Source organism: Nannospalax galili, unplaced genomic scaffold (genome assembly GCF_000622305.1).
Source record: "Nannospalax galili isolate Female #2095 unplaced genomic scaffold, S.galili_v1.0 scaffold684, whole genome shotgun sequence".
NCBI classification, from domain to species: domain Eukaryota; kingdom Metazoa; phylum Chordata; class Mammalia; order Rodentia; family Spalacidae; genus Nannospalax; species Nannospalax galili.
In genome coordinates, this window is record NW_008351729.1 from 120,981 (window position 1) to 143,962 (window position 22,982).

Below are 22,982 nucleotides of genomic sequence, written 5' to 3' on the forward strand. Positions count from 1 at the left end.
TTTCAAGGCCACTGATCTACATAGTGAGTTCCAGGATAGCTGGGGCTACAGGGAAACCCCATCTTAAAAAGACCAAAAAAAAAATTATTATTTTCATTTTATGTGTATGTATTGTCTGCATGTATGTGAGTGCACCTGTGTCATGTCGTGCAATGCTGCAATGCTGCGGAGGTCAGAAGAGGGCTTCGGATTCCCCTATAACTGGAGTTAAGGACGGTTCGTAGCCGCCATGTGGATACTGGGAATCAAACCCAAACCCCATCTTAAAAAGACCAAAAAAAAAATTATTATTTTCATTTTATGTGTATGTATTGTCTGCATGTATGTGAGTGCACCTGTGTCATGTCGTGCAATGCTGCAATGCTGCGGAGGTCAGAAGAGGGCTTCGGATTCCCCTATAACTGGAGTTAAGGACGGTTCGTAGCCGCCATGTGGATACTGGGAATCAAACCCAGGTCCTCTGCAAGAGCAGTCAGTGCTCTTAACCGCTGAGCCATCTCTCCTGCCCTGAATACAGATTTATAACTAGTTTAAAAAGAAATACCAGGACTTGAGAGATTGCTCGGTGGTTCAGAACACTTGCTGTTCAGTTATAAGGAGCAGAAGTCAGATACCAGCATCTGCGTTGGGCAGTTCACAATGCCTATAATGCCAGCTTCAAGGGCTCTGACACCTTTTGGCCTCCAAGGGCATCTACACACACATGTGCATCTATCCACAGAGGCACTTGTATACACACATAAAATAAATCTGATTTTTTTTCCTTTTGAGACAGGGCCTCATTATGTAGCCTTAACTGATATAGAACTCACTCTGTAAACCAGGCTGGCCTCAAACTCACAGAAATCCAGCAGCCTCCCAAGTTCTGGGAAAAATAAATCTTTATAAAAAAGAATATGAATTCTTCATAAAACTAGTATAACATTTCATTTTTGAAGCCAAAAAGGCCCTATTATTAGATTATTATTACCTTGATCCCTACCTGTGCATACACACACACACACACACACACACACACACACAGAAACCTGAATCCTATTCAAACATTTTGTTCCACTTAAATTTTAGGGTTCTCACAGACACCTGTTCTAATATTCCTGAGGGAAAAATAGCCAGTATAATCATTTCTTGATTCCCCTTCTCAGAATGTCTTTTGTTTTAAATGTGATAAAATTATACTAAAAATGCATTTATCAGGACTTGAGAAACAGTGAGAGTGCTTCAAGCTCAGAGGAGGAGCCGAGGGTCACCACCCGTGTCATTCGCCGGCGTGTGATCATAAAGGTACCGGAGGTGAACGTGACGGGACGGGACGCTGCTGGAGCACTAGAAACCTTTAACGTAGTTCAGAAAGCTCAGCATGCTTGATAACGAGATGGCTGTGTTTCTTTGCACACTTGAAAGCTCGTGAAAAGAACCACTCCAAAGAAAGTCGTGTTATGTGTTAGTGAGGGTTCTGCACAAGCCTGTTGGACAGGTGACAGCTGTGGTTTTATCTGGGGACCTTTGGCATCTGTATCCTGCTCCTCTTGGAGGAGTGCTGAATGCTCTAACAAGGATCCTGTCCTGATGAGGGGGTGTGGTTCGTAGCACATGCAGTGCTCAATTCAAGGGCTTTCTTCTCACCCCGAAGTCCTACTGCCTTGACTTGGAAATGAAAGCCCGTTCTTCATTGCCAATCAGGGACTGAGAATTTCAGGTCACACCTGGCATAGGGAGGGTGAGGGTGAGGGTGAGGGTGAGGGTGAGGGTGAGGGTGAGGGTGAGGGTGTGTGTGTGTGTGTGTGTGTGTGTGTGTGTGTGTGTGTGATAATACAAGTCAAGCCAAAGCTTCAGAAATAGGTTTTAACCATACTAACATGCACAATAAATTAAACCTAGGAAGCACTTTTCACTGGAAATGAAAGCCTCCGCCCTCTTAGGATGCAATTGCAAACACCGGGAATAAACATTCATCACCCCTCTCTGGAAGAACCGACCTTATGCATGCGGAGTTCACCTGCATGCTTCCTGCTGCCTACTGCTCATCTTTCCTGACCTGAGAATAGTTGAATACAGAGAACAGGGGGGCTGTTTCACTGCACTCTGGAGTGAAGGGCTTTTCCATAGGATAATAAAGGAGTGTCTTGCTGGACCAAGCCAGGCATTTGACCATTCAGACCACCCCCGTGGCAAAGAAGACAGTAAAGTACCTCACCCTGCCCTTGCTGGAGCCTTTGGAGGGGCTCAGTGCTGAGGATCTGACCTGAGGCTTAGGAGCTGGAGACCACACCACACTGGGGGCCACAGGAAGCCCTTGGGCCCTATTCTCCACACTAGAACCTGTTAGGGAGCTGCTCAGTCCCTCCGAGGGCTAGCTCTGGCTGGGAAGCATCTCCTTTAGGAATCCACACATGAAAGATTCCCTGCCACAATATGAGCCTCTAAGCTTTCTGCTTGTACAGTGAATTGGTTCAGAGCGTGAGCGTGTGACTTTTCTCTCTACTTTCACCTATGGAATTCATTTTTAAATAACATTTTAATTCTTTTTAGTTACTATTTTCATATCCCTGTGGAAAGAATTGGGTTGTGCACTCTCCTATTCGTAATAAGCTGTTAGGTTTTATCCGTGTGTTCATTCTTTGTATATGATTTGATAGAATAACAGTGGTCGCAAATGCTTAGAAGGGCTTGTCATTGATTCCTCTAAGCTTATCTCCTTATAAAATCTAGTGATTTGATTTTTTTTTTTTTCTTTTTCAGACAGGGTCTCCCTGTAGCTCCAGCTGACATAGAACTTGATATGTAGACCAGGCTGGCCTTGAACTCACAGAGATCCACCAGCCTCTGCCTCCCAAGTGCTGGGACTAAAGGTGTACACCACCATGCCCAGCTCAAAGGTAAAATTTTAAAGCAGCTCTCAGCCAAACTAGCATGAAGTTTGGTATGACTGACATAATTTTCCTATATATAATGCAAATCTATTATTTCAATTTTCAACATTTTTCTGGATTTTAAAGAGTCCATGTGTATGCTTCCCCAGAATCAAAGAATTCAAAATTATTTAACATTCTTTCAATTCTGTTTCCCAATGGTAACTACCCTTTGCAAACTTCACACTGTCTTTTTACACAGATACATCATATATAGTACATGTACATACACGTCATTACATGATGGGTCTCTTAGCATATAGCAGTGGGTTACATACTACACAGATTCATCCATAACTTGCTCTTTGCAAAATAGATGAATTTCATTGTGTTTCTGTAAGTTTTATCATCCACATCAGAGCACACCGGCACATCGTGTGTTGTCATACTTCCATTTTATTCAGAGACGTCTAGAAACTGGAAATAAAAAGTGTGATGGTCGTAGCAGGAGTGAAAAGGGAAGTTCTGTTGTGTGTTTATTGAAATGACTGTAGAGACAAAGATGCAAACCTATGTGACCCATAATATCTGAAGTGGGAGGGGAGTTGCCGAGAAGTCTGTTGTCAACAAAACTAGGTAGAGGGCATTTTGTTTAGAAGTACAAAGAGTCTTCGAAGCTAATGAGACCGTATTCTCCCCCCCCCCCATTATAACGGGGTCCCAGAGGTCTCTTCGTTGGAACATTTGTTCTCTAAGATACTTGACAAACTTAAAGAGACATGGATTTTAAGGTCCTGTCTCCTGTACTTGCTCTCCTGTCTGATCTTGACTCCACATAATGAGACTGCTTATTTGGGTCTTATTGGAGCAGTTATATAAGTGGCTGTTTAAGATCAAGAGGACCATCTGCACCTTTCATTGTGGGTAAAAAGTGCGACAATGAAAATGCTTGCACACCAGAACAGTTCTCAAGAATCAACATGGCTTATCGTTTCCAAGTCGGGCTTTGATTTTTCTGAGGGTGTCAATCTGGATCAATACACTTGTACACATTCACCACGCCTCTAAACATAACTCGTTCCTTTTGGGGACTGTTCAGACAGTTTAGTGTCTTTTCTGCAGAAGGACTTTCTCAGAACCGGTTGAGCAGAGCTCGTTTGCTCGAGTCTCCTAAGATTCTTTCCATTGTTCCACTCCAACAGCTGGTGCTTGAGTGAACTCAGATGTACTCATCCATTCAAGCTTAGACTAGTGAGATATTTCATGACCTTTCATTGGTAGTTTTCCCGTCTTTACACCTTCATCCTTAAAATGTTATTTTCTCCACATATATGAAACTCACCATAGAAAATATAAATAGCTCGCCTATAAAACACTTGTTGCAAACTTCAGGGTGTTCAGACACAAGACTACGCTTTCCTTGTCTTTGTATTCACTGAAGCTTCTCGTACGCAAGATTAAGGACGAACTCAACACAAGACCTTTGACAGTTCCTACCCTAAATTAGAGAACAGTTACTAACCAAAAGAATCGACATCATAGGAATGTAAGGTGATCTTTCCACCCCTCTGGCCTATGGTACTGTTGGTGGTCTGTTACCCTATCAGACTGTGGGAGAGTTCTTTAAGAACCTACCAACACAGTCATTCTCAGGATCACAGCCTTAGCCCCATGTAGACGCTTCCTACCTTGAATTTTTTTCATATTCTTTTTTACGAAGGTGTATTACCGTTAGTGAGTGGATTGTTAAGTATCATCTCCCAGCAAAGTGCTGTTTTACTCAGATTAGACAGCACTCACTCCGCAGTCTCAGTGAACGTGGTGTAACTGACTCTGGAGCATTGCTCTAAGGCATGTGCTCACAACACTAATCCCTGACTAACATTTTTCTCAACAAATGAAGCCTCTTGGTTTTCCTGTGGGTAACTGAGTTCGAAAATACGTATTTTTAAGTTCTTGGAATTTGTTGCCAACTACCACCCATGCCTGGATTCATGCTTGAGGTGTAATATTGAAGACTGTTGACTGTCAACCACTCATAACACTGGTTTCTTCTGCCCGCCATGTAGAGTTTGGAATTTTTTCATCTACAGCCCCAGAGCATGTATGTGTGCTGTGTAGGGTGTCATGGCTTCCTCTCCCCTCTCTCTCTCTCTCTCTCTCTCTCTCTCTCTCTCTCTCTCTGCCCCCCATGTCACTGACCTCTGTGCCAAATCCTTTAGGGAGAGGAAGCAAAACACATTCCTGGTGAATCTGTCACGGAAGAGCAGTTTACTGATGAAGAAGGCAACCTCATCACCAGAAAAGTAATCCACCACTGAGATTTCATGCTTCTCTTGGAGTTAAATGCCCTGCATGACAAACTCTGTTGTGAGCTACTGAGCCTCCTCTCCACAGTGGCCTCCACCTGTCACTTTACCTCCTACAGATCACTCGGAAAGTAATAAGACGGATTGTCCCACAAGAGAGAAAGCAGGATGGAGTGGTAATGTAGAGGATTACCAAGGCAAAATAGACTGTAGAACCTGTGTGCTCCCCTGCTAACAGACCAGCTGCTGCAGCCTGGAAGCTTGGTGCATTGCCGTGGTTGTTTCCGATACAGATGCCGCATCAGGGTCCAAAATGTCAACTTCCTTCCCACCGTGCCTTAATGCTGTATACGAACTGTCTTCAGAATGCTCAGAGATCAGTTCACTTACAAGGAACAGAATGTTCCAGTTGTAGGGAGGAGGAGCTGGGTATCTGTCTGGGGCACTGAGGAAGGACAGGCTAGGCTGGCAGGGAGTTTGGTTTATGGTCCTCATGTCTGGTCTCTGGGGTTCCCTGCTCAGCACACTTTGTAGGAAAATGTCAAGTCCATTGTCACCCAACTTGCATCCCGCTTGGGGCTGCCCTGCGTCCAGTGTGCAGAACCAAACCAAGCTTGTAGCTCTGAGTGATTCACCCAGTGTACCCTTTTCTCTCAAAGACAACATCTCACTAGTATTCTTTCCTACTTCCTATTACAAATAGAAAATTAATTATATTGGGTTTACTGAAAAAGAAAGTGAACTGAGAACGTCTGAGGACCAAATGGGAAAGTAAGAACCCTTGTGTCTTGTTTTCAAATGGAGTAAAACCATGTAAAGCAGCCTTGCTCTCAGAGAACTGTGCCCCCAACACCAAAAAGAAGGCACTAATTTGTGGAAAACTGATAGCATCTTGGACCAGGATTGAAAGGACAGTGTGGGAACGCCACAGACTATAACCAAGGGCAGTTTCAGCATCCCCGTGCATTTAGCTCCTGTTTAATGCTTGTTTGAGAAACTCCTGTCTCACTATAGTAGATCAATTAAAGTTCTACAGGCTTGCAAAATACTAAATTTTGATTACTACTAGTTTTTAAAATTTAGACTTTGGGTGCCTTATGAGTATGATGGCAATTTCCTCTACCTGACAGCAGGAAATGGGCCAGCTGTTCTTTAAAATCATTAACCCGCTGCGGTGCTGTGAAGTAAGGTGGTGCTGTGGTTATGTACTATGGTTATTTTGGATGGACTCTGGCTTGCCGTGGTAATGCTGTGCTGTGTGGTTAAGCCAAGCACATAATCTGCCTCTGGGATATGAAGAGATTGAGTACTTTCAAGAGTTCTTCTCCTAATCCAGCCTCCAAGGATGAGTGGGGACTGCTTCAAAGCTCCTCCACCTCACGATCTTAAAATGTGTTTCCTTTTAAAGCAGGGAGAAGGTTGTAAGGTGAAAGCGAAGAAGGAGATCCGGCACATGGAAAAGAAAAGCCATTCCTAACAGTGACGGTCAGTCTAGGTGGGAAGTGCATTTACATCAGCAGTGGGACTTATATTTGCATGAATTTTCGAGATTTCCTTAATAAGTAATGCACATTTTCTCCATTGCACTGAATTTCTCCTGAGAAAAATGTGATATGAACTTGTTCCTGTTCTTTGTATGTTTCTAGATACAGATGTGTGTGTATGTGTGTACACATTAAACTTGGACTCAAGCTCAGTGTATAAACATTGCCCTTGTAAATCAGAGTGGAATTTAAATGCAAATGACCATTTGCAGAAACAAATATAAAACTGGTTTTTGAGTCCCCCACTCTCGATAACTGTGAGGGCTAGCTATGACGTGAAGTTTTGAGTCCCCCACTCTCTGTGAGGGCTAGCTATGATATGACGTGACTGCAGACAGTCCTAACGGGAGCACCAGCAGGACATACTTCCCCCAGAGCACTCAGAGCCCGCCTGCCTTTCACCATGCTAGCAGAACATCAGCCCGAGGCAATAGTTCCAGTTAAAACTGAGCTGTTGCTGAGTCTGAATTAAATGAGTAAAATCCAATATACTATTCATTTTATATAAACCAAGACATTAATGAGGTCAATGATCTATGGTTTTTGGGGGGTTTTCGTAAAAATATTTTTTATTATTTTTATTTTATGTATATGCATGTATTGCCTGCATGTAGGTCAGTGCACCCATGTCATGCCATGCCCAAGGAGGACAGAAGAAGCTGTCAGATCCCCTGGAACTGGAGTTACAGACAGTTGTCAGCTGCCATGTGGGTGCTGGGATTCGAACCCAGGTCTTCTGCAAGAACAACCAGTGTTCTTAACCACTGAGCCGTCTCTCCAGCCCCATCCTGTTTTTTTTTTTTTAAGTTAAATATTTAGGAAGTTTGCCATGTTTAAATTTGTCTGGACTTTGCTCTGCAGGTCACACTCTTTTCCTTTAACATTGCTTTTCTGGATTTCATATCATTCTTTTTAACAGACACACTTGGGAAGCCAATTGGGGATGAGAAAACAGTTTTGGAAAGTCATGTCCTTACAGTCACTCAGATCTATCCTCTGAGCCCCAAGGCAAGAACAACAGAGCGAACTTTCTAGTTTCTCTTCATTTTCTGCCCTCTCTTGCCCACGGAGTCCTGACACCTGAGTACTGAGATAAAGAATTGAGGCATAGTCTTATCTTGGATACTAAAGCCCAGAGAGAATTTTGTTTTTTTTAGACCTGGTCTCACATATTTCAGTCTGGCCTTGTACTTCCTATGTTCCTGAGCATGACCTTGAACTCCTGATTCTCCTGTCTCCACCGCCTAATTGCTAGGCTTACAGGCCTAGTTTATGTAGTGTAGGGGATCAAACCCAGGGCTTTGTCCGTTAGGTAAGCATGCTTCCAACCACAATTCCATTCTGTTCCTAGTTAGTCCCAGAGCCCTTCTCTGGCTCCATTCCTTCAGTATAAGAGTATTGAAATGCAACCAGGTGCTCTTCCTGGTTCATTAAGTTTTCTGTCAAAATCACTCACACATTATAATCATCACCTATCAGGTGACTCTTAAATGCCAGTGTGAGGTAAAAGCATTGCATGTTACCCGACCAGAGTTACCAAAACAATGCTGTGAGACTTTAGAAATGAGGAGACGGAGGTTAACGGAGTGCTACTGAGAAGGCTGAGAAGCAAAGGAATGAAATTTCAACTTGTCTGGACACCACATTTCTTAACCATTTCTTCTATTAAAAAGTAGCACTCGCCAATGAGAGATTGAAAAGCGGATTTTGAATCAAATACATGCACGAAGAAAACTCGTAAATTTCTTCGCACTGAAAAAAAAAACAAAACTTGCAGTTTTTCTGTCCTTTTGTAAAACAAGTCTTCATTTTAAACTATGTATAATCTCCAGATGTTTATTTCCAGTACCGTTTAAAGGCTGCTTAGTGAGGTCACAGCAAGGGAACATCCTCAGAGAGAGGCCAGGATAGACTGGCTATGCTCCAAGTCCCGGGTGAGAAAATGCTCAGGGTCTCAGCCACACAGAAGCCAAAGGAGGCCGCAGAGCCTCTTCCGAGGCTAGCACGCAGCTCCTTCCCTTCGTTCACACCTTTGAAGGGTCCTTGACCCTCTGCCTGGCTCAGAGTGGAACTAGATAGGCAGCAGCGGCTAGACCATCCGTGACCCCTACTGTCTGAAGTTCTCACATGAGGAAAGGCAGGCAAGTGGATTACACACCAGCTAAGGAAATGGGAACATCTTTAGACTTGGAGCCAGAGGAGGGCTCTGGGACGTCGGGATAACTAACTAGGAGCAGAATGGGGAAGGGGTAGGAAAGGCCCTCTGCACCCCAGGAAATGAAGGCAGGTCTGTGTACTGGCATCTAGGGAGATGGGGTTGAGGGAGGCCGGCCTACAGTAAAGTGGAGGAAAGGGTTAGGTTTCATTCTGAGAGGAAGCTGCAGCCTTCAAAGAATTTCTTCTTTAATTTTTTTGAGAGTCTTATGTAGACCTGGAACTTGCTACATAGAACAGCTGGCCTTGATCTCATAGTGATCTGCTGGCCTCTGTGTCCTGAGTGCTGGAACTAAAGGCACCGCCACACCCAGCAACCTGTAAGCAACACTTTGATCTGATGGGTTTTGTTTTGTTTTGTTTTTTTCCAGAGCTGAGGACCGAACCCAGGGCCTTGCGCTTGCTAATCAAACGCTCTACCACTGAGCTAAATCCCCAACCTGATGTTTTTTTAGAACTTGTGTAGAGAATGAATAGGGGAGAATAAAATTAAAGCGACCTGTTAGGAGATGATTGCTAGATCTAAGCTAAGCCACAGCAATGGCGTGGGCTGGGGACCTGGTTGTATGTTTAAAGAAGATGGGTACTTGCTAGATTAGCTTTGGGTAGAGTGGAGAAGAAGAATCAAGTTTGCAGACAATTGGGTAGTGAGGAAGGAGAAGTCTAAGAGGAGTAGCTTGAAGATGACCGGCAAATGGGCTCTAAGGAGAAGTTGGAGCTGGACTTACAAATGTGGGTGTTGCCACTGGAGCTGAATATTGATCATTATAGAACAGATGTCATTATCTGGGGAGAAGACAGAAGTACAGAGTGTGGGAGTGAGTTCCAGGGAGGGCAACATTTTCAAAGAATTTAAGGGGCTGGAGAGATGGCTCAGTGGTTAAGAACACTTGCTGTTGTTCAAGAGGACCCAGGTTCAATTCCCAGAACCCATATGGTGGCCAACAACCATCTGTAACTCCACTTCCAAGGTATTTGACACCCTTTTCTGGCCCCTTGGGGCACTGTACAACATGGGCGCACTTACATACATGCAGGCAAAACACTCATGCACATACAATAACAATAAAATCTTTTTTTTAAAGAATTTTAAGACTGTGCTTTCCACTCCCACATCTTAAGATCCCTAACCATAGCTTTCATTCATTTTGCCTTTCAGAGACTAGGTGGTTTCCTTTTTAATTGTATGTATGTATATGTATGGGTTTGTGCACATGAGTGTAGTGTCCTCAGAGGCCAAAGGCATCGGGTTCCCTGGAGCTGGAGTTACAGGCAGTTGTGACCCACCTGACACCAGGGTTCGGGGAACTGAACCTGGGTCTCTGCAAGAGCAGTGTGCGCTCTTAACCACTGAGCCACCTCTCTAGCCCCAGCTAGGTGGTTTTAAAACCCCCACTCCAGTCTAAGATGATCCATATGTTTAGAAGATTTGCTTGGTTTTGCCTCAGAATAGTAACCAGTGCAATTTCTCAGTGGATGAGAGAAACTTTCCTGCACTGAGTACAGGTTAACCACCCAAAGTTTATGAATAAGAGGCCACACACACTCTTATCTACATTTCTATCTATACAAGGTGTGCTGTGCACTGTATAGGAGACAGAGGACCTATTCTAAATGGCTGCTGCTCATTTGAGGAAACTCTTGTGCGATGTAATTTTATAGTCTACTCTGAATGGCACATGTGATCATAAGCAACCTAAATCTAAATGTCGTAGAACAAACAGAATGCTGATAACATCTACCAGAACAGTTACCACCAACAGAAGATACCTGTGAGACTTCTCGGAACTGAATTTTTAAACTTGCTCTCACAGGGTAAGATTTGGGAGACGTGGAAGATGCTGGTTATGCTCAGAGTTTGGCCTTGTTTGTGTGTATGTACATAGGAACTAGAGGTCCATGCCAGAGGTCCACACCAGGTGCCTTCTTCAACCCCCTCCGCCATATTGTGGTGTATATATGCACTACTTGTGGGTGTGATGCCAACGGAGACCAGAGAAGAACATAAGCTGTTCTGCCCTACCACCCTGAGACAAAGTCTGTTACTGAACCGAAGCTAAGCTAATGGCCCTCAGGCCCCAGTGACCCTGCCATCTCTGTACCCCACAGTGCCAGGTTTGCAGCCGGGAGTACATGACAATGACAGACTTTTTACCCAGGTGCTGAGAATTCAAACTCGGGTCCTCATGCTTACACAGAAAGCTCTCTCTTTCTTGTGTGTATGAGTGTTTTGCCTGCATGCATTTAAGTGTACCGTATGCATGCAGTGTTCACAGAGGCCAGAAGAGGGCATCAGATCCTCTAGAACTGGAGTTATGGGCAGTTGTTAGCCACCATGTGGGTGCTAGGAATCAAACCCAGGTCTTCTGCAAGAGCAGCCAGTGCTCTTAACCGATGAGCCATCTCTCCAGCCCCAACAGTAAGTAATCTTGCCCACCGAACCATCTCCCCAGCCTCTCCACCTTAACTTTTGAGACAGGGTCTCACTGGACCTGAAGCTTATCAGTTCATCCAGGCTGCTGCCTCCAGCACTGAAATTGCAACGGCATGCTGCTGTGCCCCATTTTTTATGTGGATACTGAGGGCCTGAGGGGTTCGGCCTTTACATGAGAGATGATGGGGTACACTGCGGGTTCTGTGCTAGAATACCGATTGCAGGTGATTGTAGTTAGTAACAGTAGACGTTCTCAAGGGAGTGAGTGGAAGAGTTTGAATGCGAGGCTCTCAGTCACAGGAACAAAGATGGAGCTGAAGCAAGAGAGGGGATGTGAGGGCAGATCTGAAAACCGCTCCAAGAATGGGATGGACAGTTGTGTGGGGAGTGTGGGAGCAGAGTGATGGACGGTGCCGGGGTCGCTGGCTTCCAAGCAGTCATTAAGTGGCATGTGAAACCTAAGTCCAGGAGAACAAATCAGGGCTGAGGTAGATGGGGAGATGACCTTGACTGTGGATGCTGGGGGTGCTCAAGGCCAAACAGTGATGTCAAGCAGCAGGTGCCCAGAGCTCCAGCTCTCACAGGTTCACTGGCTATGTGAGAATGGCCAAGTTACCTCTCGCTACTTCAGTGCAACAGAGGCGCTTAAGCGAAGCCCGAACGAACAGCAGTAACCTTGGGTAGAAGAATCACAGTAACATGTCTCAGACTTGGCTTAGAATTAAATGAGTTCACACATGTAAATTGCTTAATAATGGTGGCGGCTAAGCCTGGAGAAACCCTCAATTAGGATGTACTATTATAAAAGTATTAAGAAAAGAAGGGAACCAAGAATAAGATCTCACCAAGCCTGGCTGGCAGAGGCAGGGTGGCGGCAGCAACAAGCAGCCAGGGAGACCCCGTACACCGTGGGAGAAGTCACAGCAGCCGGGCCACCTAGCCCTCTCTGGTGATGGTGCCTTAGTCCTTTATCCCTGAGCGCTGGCTCTCATAATATACCAAGCAGGCATCTGTGCCTTTTCACTGAGAAATGAAGCAGGAAGAGACCCCACAAAATCCTGAGGCTGTGGTGACAGGTTGGGATCTGGTCAAACTCCACTCCCTATTCACAACCTGAACTGGTTCATTCCACATTCAGGACTCTGTTTCTTGGCTGTTTTCCCAGAATGTATTTGGAGTATAGATTTCTTTTTTTCTTATTTAAAATTATTTTTATTTTCTGTGTATGAGTGTATTGCCTTGAAGGTATGTAAGTGCTCCTGGGTCATGCAATGCCCACAGAGGTCAGAAGAGGGCATTTGAGCCCCTTGGAACTGGAGCTACGAATGGTTGTTAGCTGTCATGTGGGTGCTGGGAATCAAACCTGGGTCCTCTGCAAGAGCAGCCAGTGCTCTTAACCACTGAGTCATCTCTTCGGTTCCATACAGATGGTTTTATATTGTGTTTTTCCTATACTCAGTGGAAACAGAACTGGAGTCAGGTGGTTTTGACTCCTGGCACTTACTGAACTCTGTGTCTCTGTTCTATTATTAATACAAACCAGTAGAAGACATCATATCTCCCAGTTATTAGGGTTGAGTTAATTCACAGTGCCTGGCACATAATAAACATTTAATAAAAGTAAAGTAAATACATTATATTTTCTTTCCCTTTCAGAATATACATCAGTGTTTTCTTTCTTCCTGCTGGTCTGTAACTTCCGATGTTTTTAAATCATAAGTCACTAGAAAAGATCAAACTCAAAAAGGCCTCATTTATTGGTATTTGTTGGAGAGATCATCCATTCTGAACTGGGAATTAGTTTATAAATTTGAAGCCAGCTGTGGTAGTATACACCTGTAATCTAACACGTAGGCTACAGAGGCAAGACGATCAAGAGTTCATGGCCAGCCTCAGCTACATAGCACTTCTAGGCCAGTCTGGGCTCCAATGAGACACAGTCTCAAAAAACGGGGGAAAAAAATCCCCCAAACTGAAAACAAAACTAAAAGAGAATCAACCCTTAATTTTAGTTTATTATAGTTTCATAAGCATTGAAACTTCTACTGAGGATTCTTTCTCCCTAAGGGGGTAGAACACACTAGGTAGACATTATCAGAGCCCTTTAAGAAGCCTGGTGCCTGGAAGATTAGGATTTAATGGTAGAAACCCAGGTGTGAAAATCCTGATCTCCAGGATTTGCCCACCCTGTGTAATGAGATCTACCCAAGTGAGTCACTTTCCTTCCTGGGAGGAGGGCAGGTGTTGAAATCACCCCAGGAGGAATGGGTACTTTGGTGTTCTTGGCTGGGAAGCATTGGTGACCTGGGGCAGAGAGGTGAGTAGCAATTCTAAAACAAAACAAAAGCTAGCCCAAGCCCACAGCAGGACACAGAGGAAGTGTGTTCTAAAGTGTTCAAGCAATAGCAGGGTGTCCTGGGCAGTCGATCCAAGGAGAAAGAAACTTGTCTCCATAACAACCCCAACGTCACCAGGACACTGCCAGATTCTAAAGATTTTCCTGGAGGGACAGAAGAATCTGTTGCTGTTTGTGAGGGAAACACAAACAATCCTCCCTTCCTCCCTCACTCTGGAAGGCTGTCTGTTAGCTGTCAGGCTTTCAGTTAGTCCCTTCTCACCTTGAGGGAGGAAGATTCCACCTAGGAAGATCTTTGTTCTATGGGGAAAGATTCATACTCCACACAGACCACTAAAAGCACAGCTGAAATTATACATTTACTGTGGCATTGGAAGGCTAACTAGAAAGCACGGAGCTGTGTGAAGGAGTCAAGTGCATTCAACAGCCGCCTCTATCAAAAAGCACAGATAAGGTTAATTTATCCCATCATGGCTGATGTAAGCAGGAAGGATAAACTTTTTTTTTTTGCAGTGATTTAAGATAGCCATTAATTTTACTTTGCACATACAAAAGAAATTTCACAGCAATGAAATTATTCCCCCTTTTCAAAGAATAGTTGGATTGTAGGGGACAGGACTTACAAGCCTTACAGAAGCAACCGAGATGTCCTATCCAAGTCTGTATGCGAGGCCCTTGGCAGCCATGAAAACCTGTGACAGTGGTGGAAATCTCAGCAGTCTCCACTGTTAGCTGCATCATGATGAGGAATGTGGAGAGTCAATCTGTCACAAGAAGTCAAGTTCAAGAACACTTTCTGCTTTTTTAAAACTATTCATCTGACTGTTTTCATTCACTTCTTGGGGATGAATGGTCAAACATGACTTCTTAGAGTACAGACTGTGTGTGACCCCAAGTTTGGTAATAGCCCCTAGAGCTACAAATGACTTTAAGATTTTATTTATTGATGTGTATGAGTGTGTGTATGTCATATATGTGCAGATGTCTGCAGAGGCCTAAAAGAGGGTATTGGATCCCCTGGAGCTGGAGTTACAGGTGGCTGGGAGCCATCTCGCCTACCCCTACAAATAAATCTTGAGTTGCCAAGTAATCCTGAATTATCCTAGCCTCAGAGATAGATTCTTTGAAACTCAGCCTCTAAATCCTCAAACACAGAAAGGCTCTGTGAAAGTCACAGGGTCGCCCAGCTAAAGTCACTGCTTCTAAAAGTTTCCCAGGACACCCCAGGGCCTGGTCCTCTGAGGCCCTTGGCAGGCAGCCTAACCACCCCATGAACAAGTACAGAGCCTCTACTCTCTGAGCCTTTTCTTGTCTGTTAAGTGGTAAAGTCAGAGGAAAGTTCTAAATTTAAAAATAGGGCTAGGGCTATAGTGAAACAGGGAGAAAGAGGGGCCCCTAGAGGGTTCTTAGACTCATTCATAAAAGAATTTAAGAGTGGACCCAAATGGAAGCTTTTACAATTTTATTAGAATCTTAAAGAAAAATCCTCAGAGCAGGCGAGCTGGTAATTGTGGCAGCTGCCCTGAGGTGGTGAATAGTGGGAAGAAGGAAAGAAAGCCACGGAGCCGGGCAGGTTTAGAGCCTGTGTGGAGGTCAGACATGGGGCTGACTGGCAGCCACATGGCTGGGAAAAGGAAGCTTTAGAGAAAAAGTGAAGAAGCAAAGGAGAAATTATGCTTTCCTGAAGAGTTCGGGAAAGCGGACAGACTTCCGGAGACCTACATGGCTGTGGCTGGTCTGGAGGTTCTGCGGGGACCTGAGCTAGTTCCAGACAGAAATATTCGCTACTTAATTAACACACCAGGTGTCCCGCCCATCTATTTAGCATAACCTGCCTTCCTGAGAGTGGTTCCATCACCAGGTAATTGACCTGTAAGACTGGAAAAATGGGTCCTCCAACAGATAGACTAGACATTTTTTATAGTTAATAAAAACTGGACCAGTTAATTTATGGGGCTTATTGATGCTCTATCAGTAGGTCAGTTGGTACAGTACCTGCCTAGAATACAGAAAGTCCAGGTTACAAACCCCAGTACCACACACACTGGGTATGGCAGTACACACCTGTAATCCCAGCACTTGGGAGATAGAGACAGGATCTGCAGCCCTTCGCCTACACAGTAAGTTCAAAGCCAAGCTGGGCTACATGAGATCCTGTCTCAAAAAAAAAGGAATGAAGAATAAGCAGCCAGAAGATTAAACTCGCTGCCTTACTGTGTGTCTCTCTCTCCACAGGACCGTGTGTCTTTACTGCCAGTATTGACAAGTGGACAGAACAGGGATCAGCAAGAACATTTTCCAAGCAGGGGGTGTTCGTTTGTGCTTCCACACAATGACGGGATTTTTTTATGCAAAAAGGAGAGAAAGAACAAGAAAACCACTCACGTTCTTAATTTAGCATGAGCCAATTTTCAAAGCATGGAAACTCACTTTTGTTTCCGGATCAGCACCTGTGCAAGAGCCGCTCGGTGTTGCCTGGAGAAGGAGCCGTGCTTCTCAGAGTCCGTCTCAAGTGATTTGCTGTCATTTTCAAAAGGAAGAAATTCCAGCCTCCAGGAGGGACACGGGAACATAGAATGATCAAATCAAGGAGAAAACACTAAAATTACTAAATCCACAACAGCTCGCCTTATTTTTCTTGGACCCAAACTGTCAGGGTATAAACACTATTTGTTTCTTTTTTTAAGAAAAATAAAACATCAATAGTTTTGCTGTAAATAATAACACTGTATAAATTCTAACAGAAAAAAAATAGAATAAATGTTGATAAGGCACTGCCTCTTAGAACACAGATACGGCAAATGCATCTTCACAATAGGCTCTCAGGACTTCGCCCTAGAAGAGGAGGGACGGGTTCTGGGGGGAGGGGCGGGAAACTCTTCACTGATTCTTGTATATTAGCAATTATAATGTTTGTACATGCAAAACTGCTAGCTTGATTTTAAAAAGAAAACACAAATCTTTAAAAAAAAAAAAAAAATCTGCTGCAAATTTAAATAATTCCCTAAATGGGGAATTCTGTAGTTCTGTGAAAAAAACTTTTTTCTTCAGAATACTAATATTTTGATGCATGCGCCTCACCTTATTTTGATTAAACCTTTTCCAATTTTGCAAACACTACAGTATCCTGCAACAGACGATTTTATCTGTAAACACAAAGCCCTTCATCTAAATATTTGTTGCTATTGCCAATTTTTCAATGAAATGACCTAAACTGAAAAAAAAAAAAAAAAAAAAAAAAAAAAAAGCATACAGTAGTTGCTTGGGGGTGGGGGGCTGTTAGTCGCTTCCAGGGGGAAATGCTTACTGCTGTAGAGAGGGATGGTGCTCACAAGAGGCCCCAGTCATGGGTATTTAAAAATGGACTAAACAGATCCTTAGCTAGTAGGATACAGGCACGCTGTAAAAACTATTACTGTATTGTGTACCGGCTATAAGATGTAGACACCTTTGAGTAGCCAATCGTTGTAACCACTGGAGCGGTGTCATATTAGGCTAATAAGGCTGCTGTGTTTTAAAGGGCATTTTTATTTGGGTTCTGGTGAAATTCTTTAATTCGTTGATTATCTTCACATGAAATCAGCATTGATGGACACATAGCTCTAATGACATATGTATGAAAAAAGCAGACACTGGATGACCCTAGTCGATTATTTAAGCATAAAATAAATTGTGTTCAACTCTTCACCTATCTGTGCGCTACAGTGTCTGTCTGTTCTCTGGCAAAGGGTAACTATCCCCTAGTCATAGGCATCCTGGCCACACGACTGCCCACTAATCCTGTCCGCGCCTCTGGTCACTAAATGATACTCCCTAATGTTCAGTCCTCCCTTGAAAAATCCCACCATGCATAATAAACTCCATGCATTTTGTTGACGTATCAAGAATTAGAGACAAGATCATCTTTGCTCGTGTCTATTTCGGCTGCCCCCTGAAAATAAAGTTGGGGCTATTACAGCAGTAAGTCAAGGAGTTATAAACCGCCACTCTTGGGGGGGTCATCCAGCCTACAGTTGCTTTTAGTCCCTAAAGCATTTGTTTAGTTTCTTAATTGACATTTATTGTCAGACCTTATAAATTGAGAGCTTTTACTTGTAAGCCAGTTTTTCCACTTTTTATTTCTGGGTACTGGGGATTGAACCTAAGGCCTTGTGCATGCTAAGCACACGCATTACCACTGGGCTGTATCTGCAACCACCTTCTGACATTTTTGAGACAGGGTGTCACTAAGTTGCGCAGGCTGGTCTTGACCTTTCAAAGTGTCATCCTGCCTCACCCTCTGCAGTAGCTGAGCCTACAGCACCAGGCTGGCCTTGACGTATCTTGGCAAGCACCATTTGGCAATAGTAGATCTCATTCCCTAAAGACCTGCTCAAGCCAAATCTCCTTTCTCTCCAGCTGGGTATGTGCCCTAAAAGTCCCATGACCCAGCTTCTTTTCTTCCATCTGCAGGGCCTAATTAGCCTGGAAGGCATCAGAGTTTGGGCCCTTTTACTACATGAGTCAGAGCTGCACAGGAGTAGGTACTGTGTCTTTTTAACTGTTATCCCAGCCCATAGCCTAGCATAGTATGGTAGTAGAAACTGTCATCATCCCTTAAAGTACACACCATCCACTCTTCTGAACACATTCCATTCATTAACTAAGTCCTTATGACCACTGTATGAGTTAGGTGTGACCTTTGATAAGCAAAGTCCCCACATAGCTTATATAAGTGCTTAATACCATTCAAGGCTGTCACTGCCTGGCCACTGAAGATGCTGCCAGGTGGGATGCAAAGCCATTCAGCGGGCAAGTATAGAAAGCCTATTTGGTCCACGTAAGTTATTTCTGTGAAGAAGGAAGCTAGAGTGCATTTGGGTGACAGTCCAGATAAAAATGACCCTCCCTTCCTTTTATCGGAATCATCTTAGGGCAAGCTGAGGCTCCCAAAAGTTAAAAATAAATGCCCCCAAAACTCCTGTAAAACTAAGATCAGAGTGTAAGGGCCTTAGCCTCCCATCTAAGAGCTATGAATTCCTGACTCTTGGCCCTTGGCAGAGATCATTAGCTTGATCTGGAAATCCAGTGGTTACTTACCAGAGATGAAGGGGTTATGTTTACACACTTAGAAATCTGACTGCAGAAACATGAGGGGCTAAGCTTCGAGCAAACCCAGGTTCATAAATTTACTCAGAAGTATCAAGAAAAGCAGGATTTTATTTAACATCTAATTTATATGTATATACATGGATTGAATGGGGTATGTTACATTTTTCTAATATAGCCTGACCTGCCAGCTCATTCAAATGTATTTAAGATTTCTTTGATATTGCTGTAAAAAAAAAAATGAACTGTGACTGATAAATTCCTGAGATTTACCATTTTTCCTTTCTATATTTCTACCAAATTCCTAATTTTGTTAACTTCAAAGGTACTGTGACTGTGCTGCCCACTGATGGCATTATGTGCTGAGGATGCTTCCAGAAGGGGCCTCTTCACTGGTCATTCAAGCAACAGCTGCCTTTTCTGCTTCGACATCCCAACATTCCACCATGTTCTTTTTAGTATCACCTTGGGGTTCCATAAAGATGGAAGGTTCTCTCCACAACAAATAAACTAAAAAGAAAAAAGTGGTTTGCTTGCTGTTATTATTCTGTGCACCAGGTCACACTGGGTTGTGCAATGAGGCTGTGAGAAAACCCAGAAGGAAACCACAGGAGGAAAAGTTGCTGGCAGCTTCTGCTGGACCAGCAACCTAGACCCTCCTGAGTCTTAGTATTCACTTGTCAGGCGACGCTGGTTTATTAAAGGGTGTGTCATTTCATCATCACGGGGCATTGCTTCTCTGTCATTGATGGGTGGCCAAATCGTTTGGAAGTGAAATTTCCAAGGTTGAAATCTGAGGCAGTTTCTCTTTTTTTTTTAATGCTCCTTTGTTTAAAGATTTGTTTTCAATTGTGTGTGTGGGGGGCACCTGAATGTGAGTGCCCTCGGAGAACAGAGGTGTTGGATCCCCTGGAGCTACAGTAGAGATAGTTGTGAGCCACTGGATGTAGGTGAGCTTAGGTCCTCTGCAAGAGCAATACACTCTCTTAACCACTGAGCCATCCTTCAAGCCCTTAATTCCTTTTAATAAGTGTATAAGAGAGCAGATCATTATTTACATGGTTCCCTGTTCCCTAAAACAAAAACAAGACAGTGGATCCTGACAAATACCTTTGTTAATGGGCCAAATAACTTTACATTCATTTGTTCATTCATTCATTCATTCATTTAGAGGCAGAGTTTCATGTAACCCAGGCTGGCCTTGAACTTGCTATATAGCCAAGGCTGGACCTGAACTTCTGTTCCTACTGCCTTCTCCTGAGTGCTGGAATTATAGAACTAGCCCCACCACACTCAGTTTATGAAGTGCTGTGGATGGGACCCAGGGTGTCATGCCTGCTAGGTAAACAACCAACTGAGCCACACTCCCAGCCCACTGTTGCTTATTTAGTAGAATTAAATGCTAACATTTCTAAATAGAAAATGAAGCTGAGCTGTGTTCAGCCAGGCAGACATATTTGTTCTTACATCCCTTGGCCCTTCCTGAGTTAGGATTGCATTTCCAGTAGGGAGGACAATCAGACTCCTCCTCACCAGTTCCAGAGGAGTTCCATGGCAGAGCTGAGGTGAACATGCTCAGTGGATTCTGAGGACCCTGAGGAGAAGCATGTACTGTGGGAGAGAGACCAAGAACAAGAAAGGCTGGGACCTTTTCCCTAGGACTACCAGGGAGCTCCAAAAGAAAACATTATCTTTCTGCTTAATTTCACCCCAACCCCTTCAAGTTACCACTTTTCTGCTGACTCAAGTTGTGGTGCAATGCAAAGAACTGGATGAAGTACTGACTCGGCTTTTCACAACAGGCCTTCAGAGGAAACTGTGATCCTTGAGTGAGGGGACTCAACTTAGCTCTCTAAAGTATCCACAGTCTAGTAGCCACTCACTGACCAAACTCCCTAGTACCTCACCCTCATCACTGAAGTGGGCATCCTTGCCCTGGCTGTGGCTGTAAACCTCACCCTCATCACCGACCACTGAGAACCAGGCCATGAAGTGGAATATGTGTGCTGGGCCCCGCTCTACAAAAATGGCAGCCGGGTTGCTATGTGCTTGCCGGGTCGCGAAGCACCAAAGCATCCAGAAACCACATCTAGGACTTCCTTGGGCTACTTCCAGCCTGCAGAGATACTTGAACTACATAGTTTGAAGTGATGGGTGACATTTGAAAAAAACAGATTACATGAAAACTTCGATCTTGAGTTTTTTTTCTTTAAAAATCTGAAGATGTGACCATACCATTTCTGGAATTCTCTATAGCCCCAGTGACCAACAGCAGAAAAAACATATGTTCGAGGATCCATCATGAGCCCTCTGCCTCCTTTCCCTCTTTCCTCTAAAATCCAACCTATTTTAATCATTTGAATTCCCGGTGTCCATTTGCTGTGGTTGAAGAAAGAAGAGGACACACCGATGCCACCCCGCTGTGACCCTTCAGGTCCTCTATGGCAAGCCAGTCGCCTAGTGCACTATCATCCCAGGATAGAACAAAGGACTGAGTCAACAAGAAAAAGGCCCAAGTCCACCGTCATTTGAATTCCCGGTGTCCATTTGCTGTGGTTGAAGAAGAGGACACACCGATGCCGCCCCGCTTGTGACCCTTCAGGTCCTCTATGGCAAGCCAGTCGCCTAGTGCACTATCGTCCCAGGATAGAACAAAGGACTGAGTCAACAAGAAAAAGGCCCAAGTCCACCCGTCCCTACATCCATCTCACTCCACGGCGTACATTCAGTGCCCACAACCTTCCGAGTGGAGAGAACAGAAGCAGCCTCTGCATGAGATAGATACCTAGGCCTCTTGGGAAAGGAAACCCTAGAATACATGGAAACTGGTCACAGCCCATCCTGCTGAGGAATGGGAAGATGATGTAGGTGGAGGGCAGTGCTGTGGCCCCTGGGCACCACAGCTGCACCTTTCCGGGTGATCTCCCTGAACAGAGAGGACCATCGTGCCTCCCAGGGCACAAGAGCAGAGCTGGCCACACCAAGGGTGTGCAGTCAGTATTCAGCCTAATACACCCAGCATTTGCTTGCTCTCCAAGGCGGAGCCTCACTGGACCCCCTCAGGGCTGCAGTACATGTCTGACAGCTGAGTCTGGGTGCACAGATCACCACAGGTAGTCAGCACTTGGGTTGTGAAGAGCAGAGCTGGTAGTCCCACAGCCTGGCTTGCTACCTTGGCTACTGAGATGCGTTGCCATCTGCAGTTAGAGCCTGAAACAAGAAGCGAGGGGACTAAGGAGATGGCTCTGTGGGTAAAGAGCTTGCTGCACAAGCATAAAGACCTGAGTTCAAATCTCCAGAACCCATGTTTAAAAAAAACCAAGGTATAGCCCACTTGCCTATAACCCCAGCACTGGGGATGGGGCGGGGCTGGTAGAGGCAGGGGGATCCTGGGAGCTCACTGTCCAGTCAGCCTAGCCAAAACAGTGAGCTTTGGGTTCAGTGAGAGCCCTTATCTCAAGGGAGTAAAGCAGAGAGTGACAGCTGACATCCTCCTCTGTCTTCCGTCCGTGTGCACAACCTACACAACAAAAGGCTACATCAGCGCCGGGGACTCGAACCCGTGACCCCCGGCGAGGTGAGGATTGGGGATGAGTAAGCACGCGTTCACCAGCCCACGCCGGCCCCCATTACCCGGGGACACTCAGACGCAATGGGGACCTAGTCAAGCTGGGATTCATTTGTTGTTCCAAAGCTTATAAAGGCACCTGGAACTGCCCCCCCCCAGGGTGTATCTTAAGGATGATCACGTGCTGATCACGCACACCTCAGCAGTGCGGAAGTATCCATCAGACTTTCAAAACAAGTCAGGCCGTGGCCCAGTAACTTCCTCTCAGACCTCTGCAAGGCAGGGCCTTTAGGTCCCCAAATCTCCCCCTTTTATTTTTATTTTATAATGCCAGACTGATGTTATTTCGTGGGTTAACCATCTCATAGATGACTCCTTAAGGAGAGGTAGCTATCTCCTTCCTCTAATCTTATGCATTTTTTTCTGTCTTAGGCTGTGTCACCTCTGACCAAGCCTTGCCAGTCACTGGACCATGTGCCTGGCCATGTGCATGTCCTGTCTTAGGAGTGCTTGTCATGGTACAGCTTACCCATCCTTGGCTAAAAATGCATCATGTTTAAGGACAGCCTCATGGGTAATGCCAGCTCTTGATGGTCTTAGTCTCTGCCTAACTCGGT

General features: G+C 44.7%; 1 protein-coding gene across 3 annotated transcripts in view; it reads left to right on the plus strand.

Moving 5' to 3' along the window:
- Ank3 (ankyrin 3) overlaps positions 1 to 17,400 on the plus strand; it is a gene marked incomplete at its 5' end in the record, with an annotated part of 136,964 nt that extends 119,564 nt beyond the window's left edge. For 2 of the 3 annotated variants that reach the window (XM_029553902.1, XM_029553903.1), the window contains 4 exon segments: positions 1,198 to 1,284; positions 5,075 to 5,158; positions 6,570 to 6,646; positions 15,945 to 17,400. In XM_029553902.1, the coding sequence (XP_029409762.1) occupies positions 1,198 to 1,284; positions 5,075 to 5,158; positions 6,570 to 6,638 (240 nt within the window). 3 annotated transcript variants of the gene reach the window in all.
- Between the last annotated feature and the right edge of the window lie 5,582 nt (positions 17,401 to 22,982).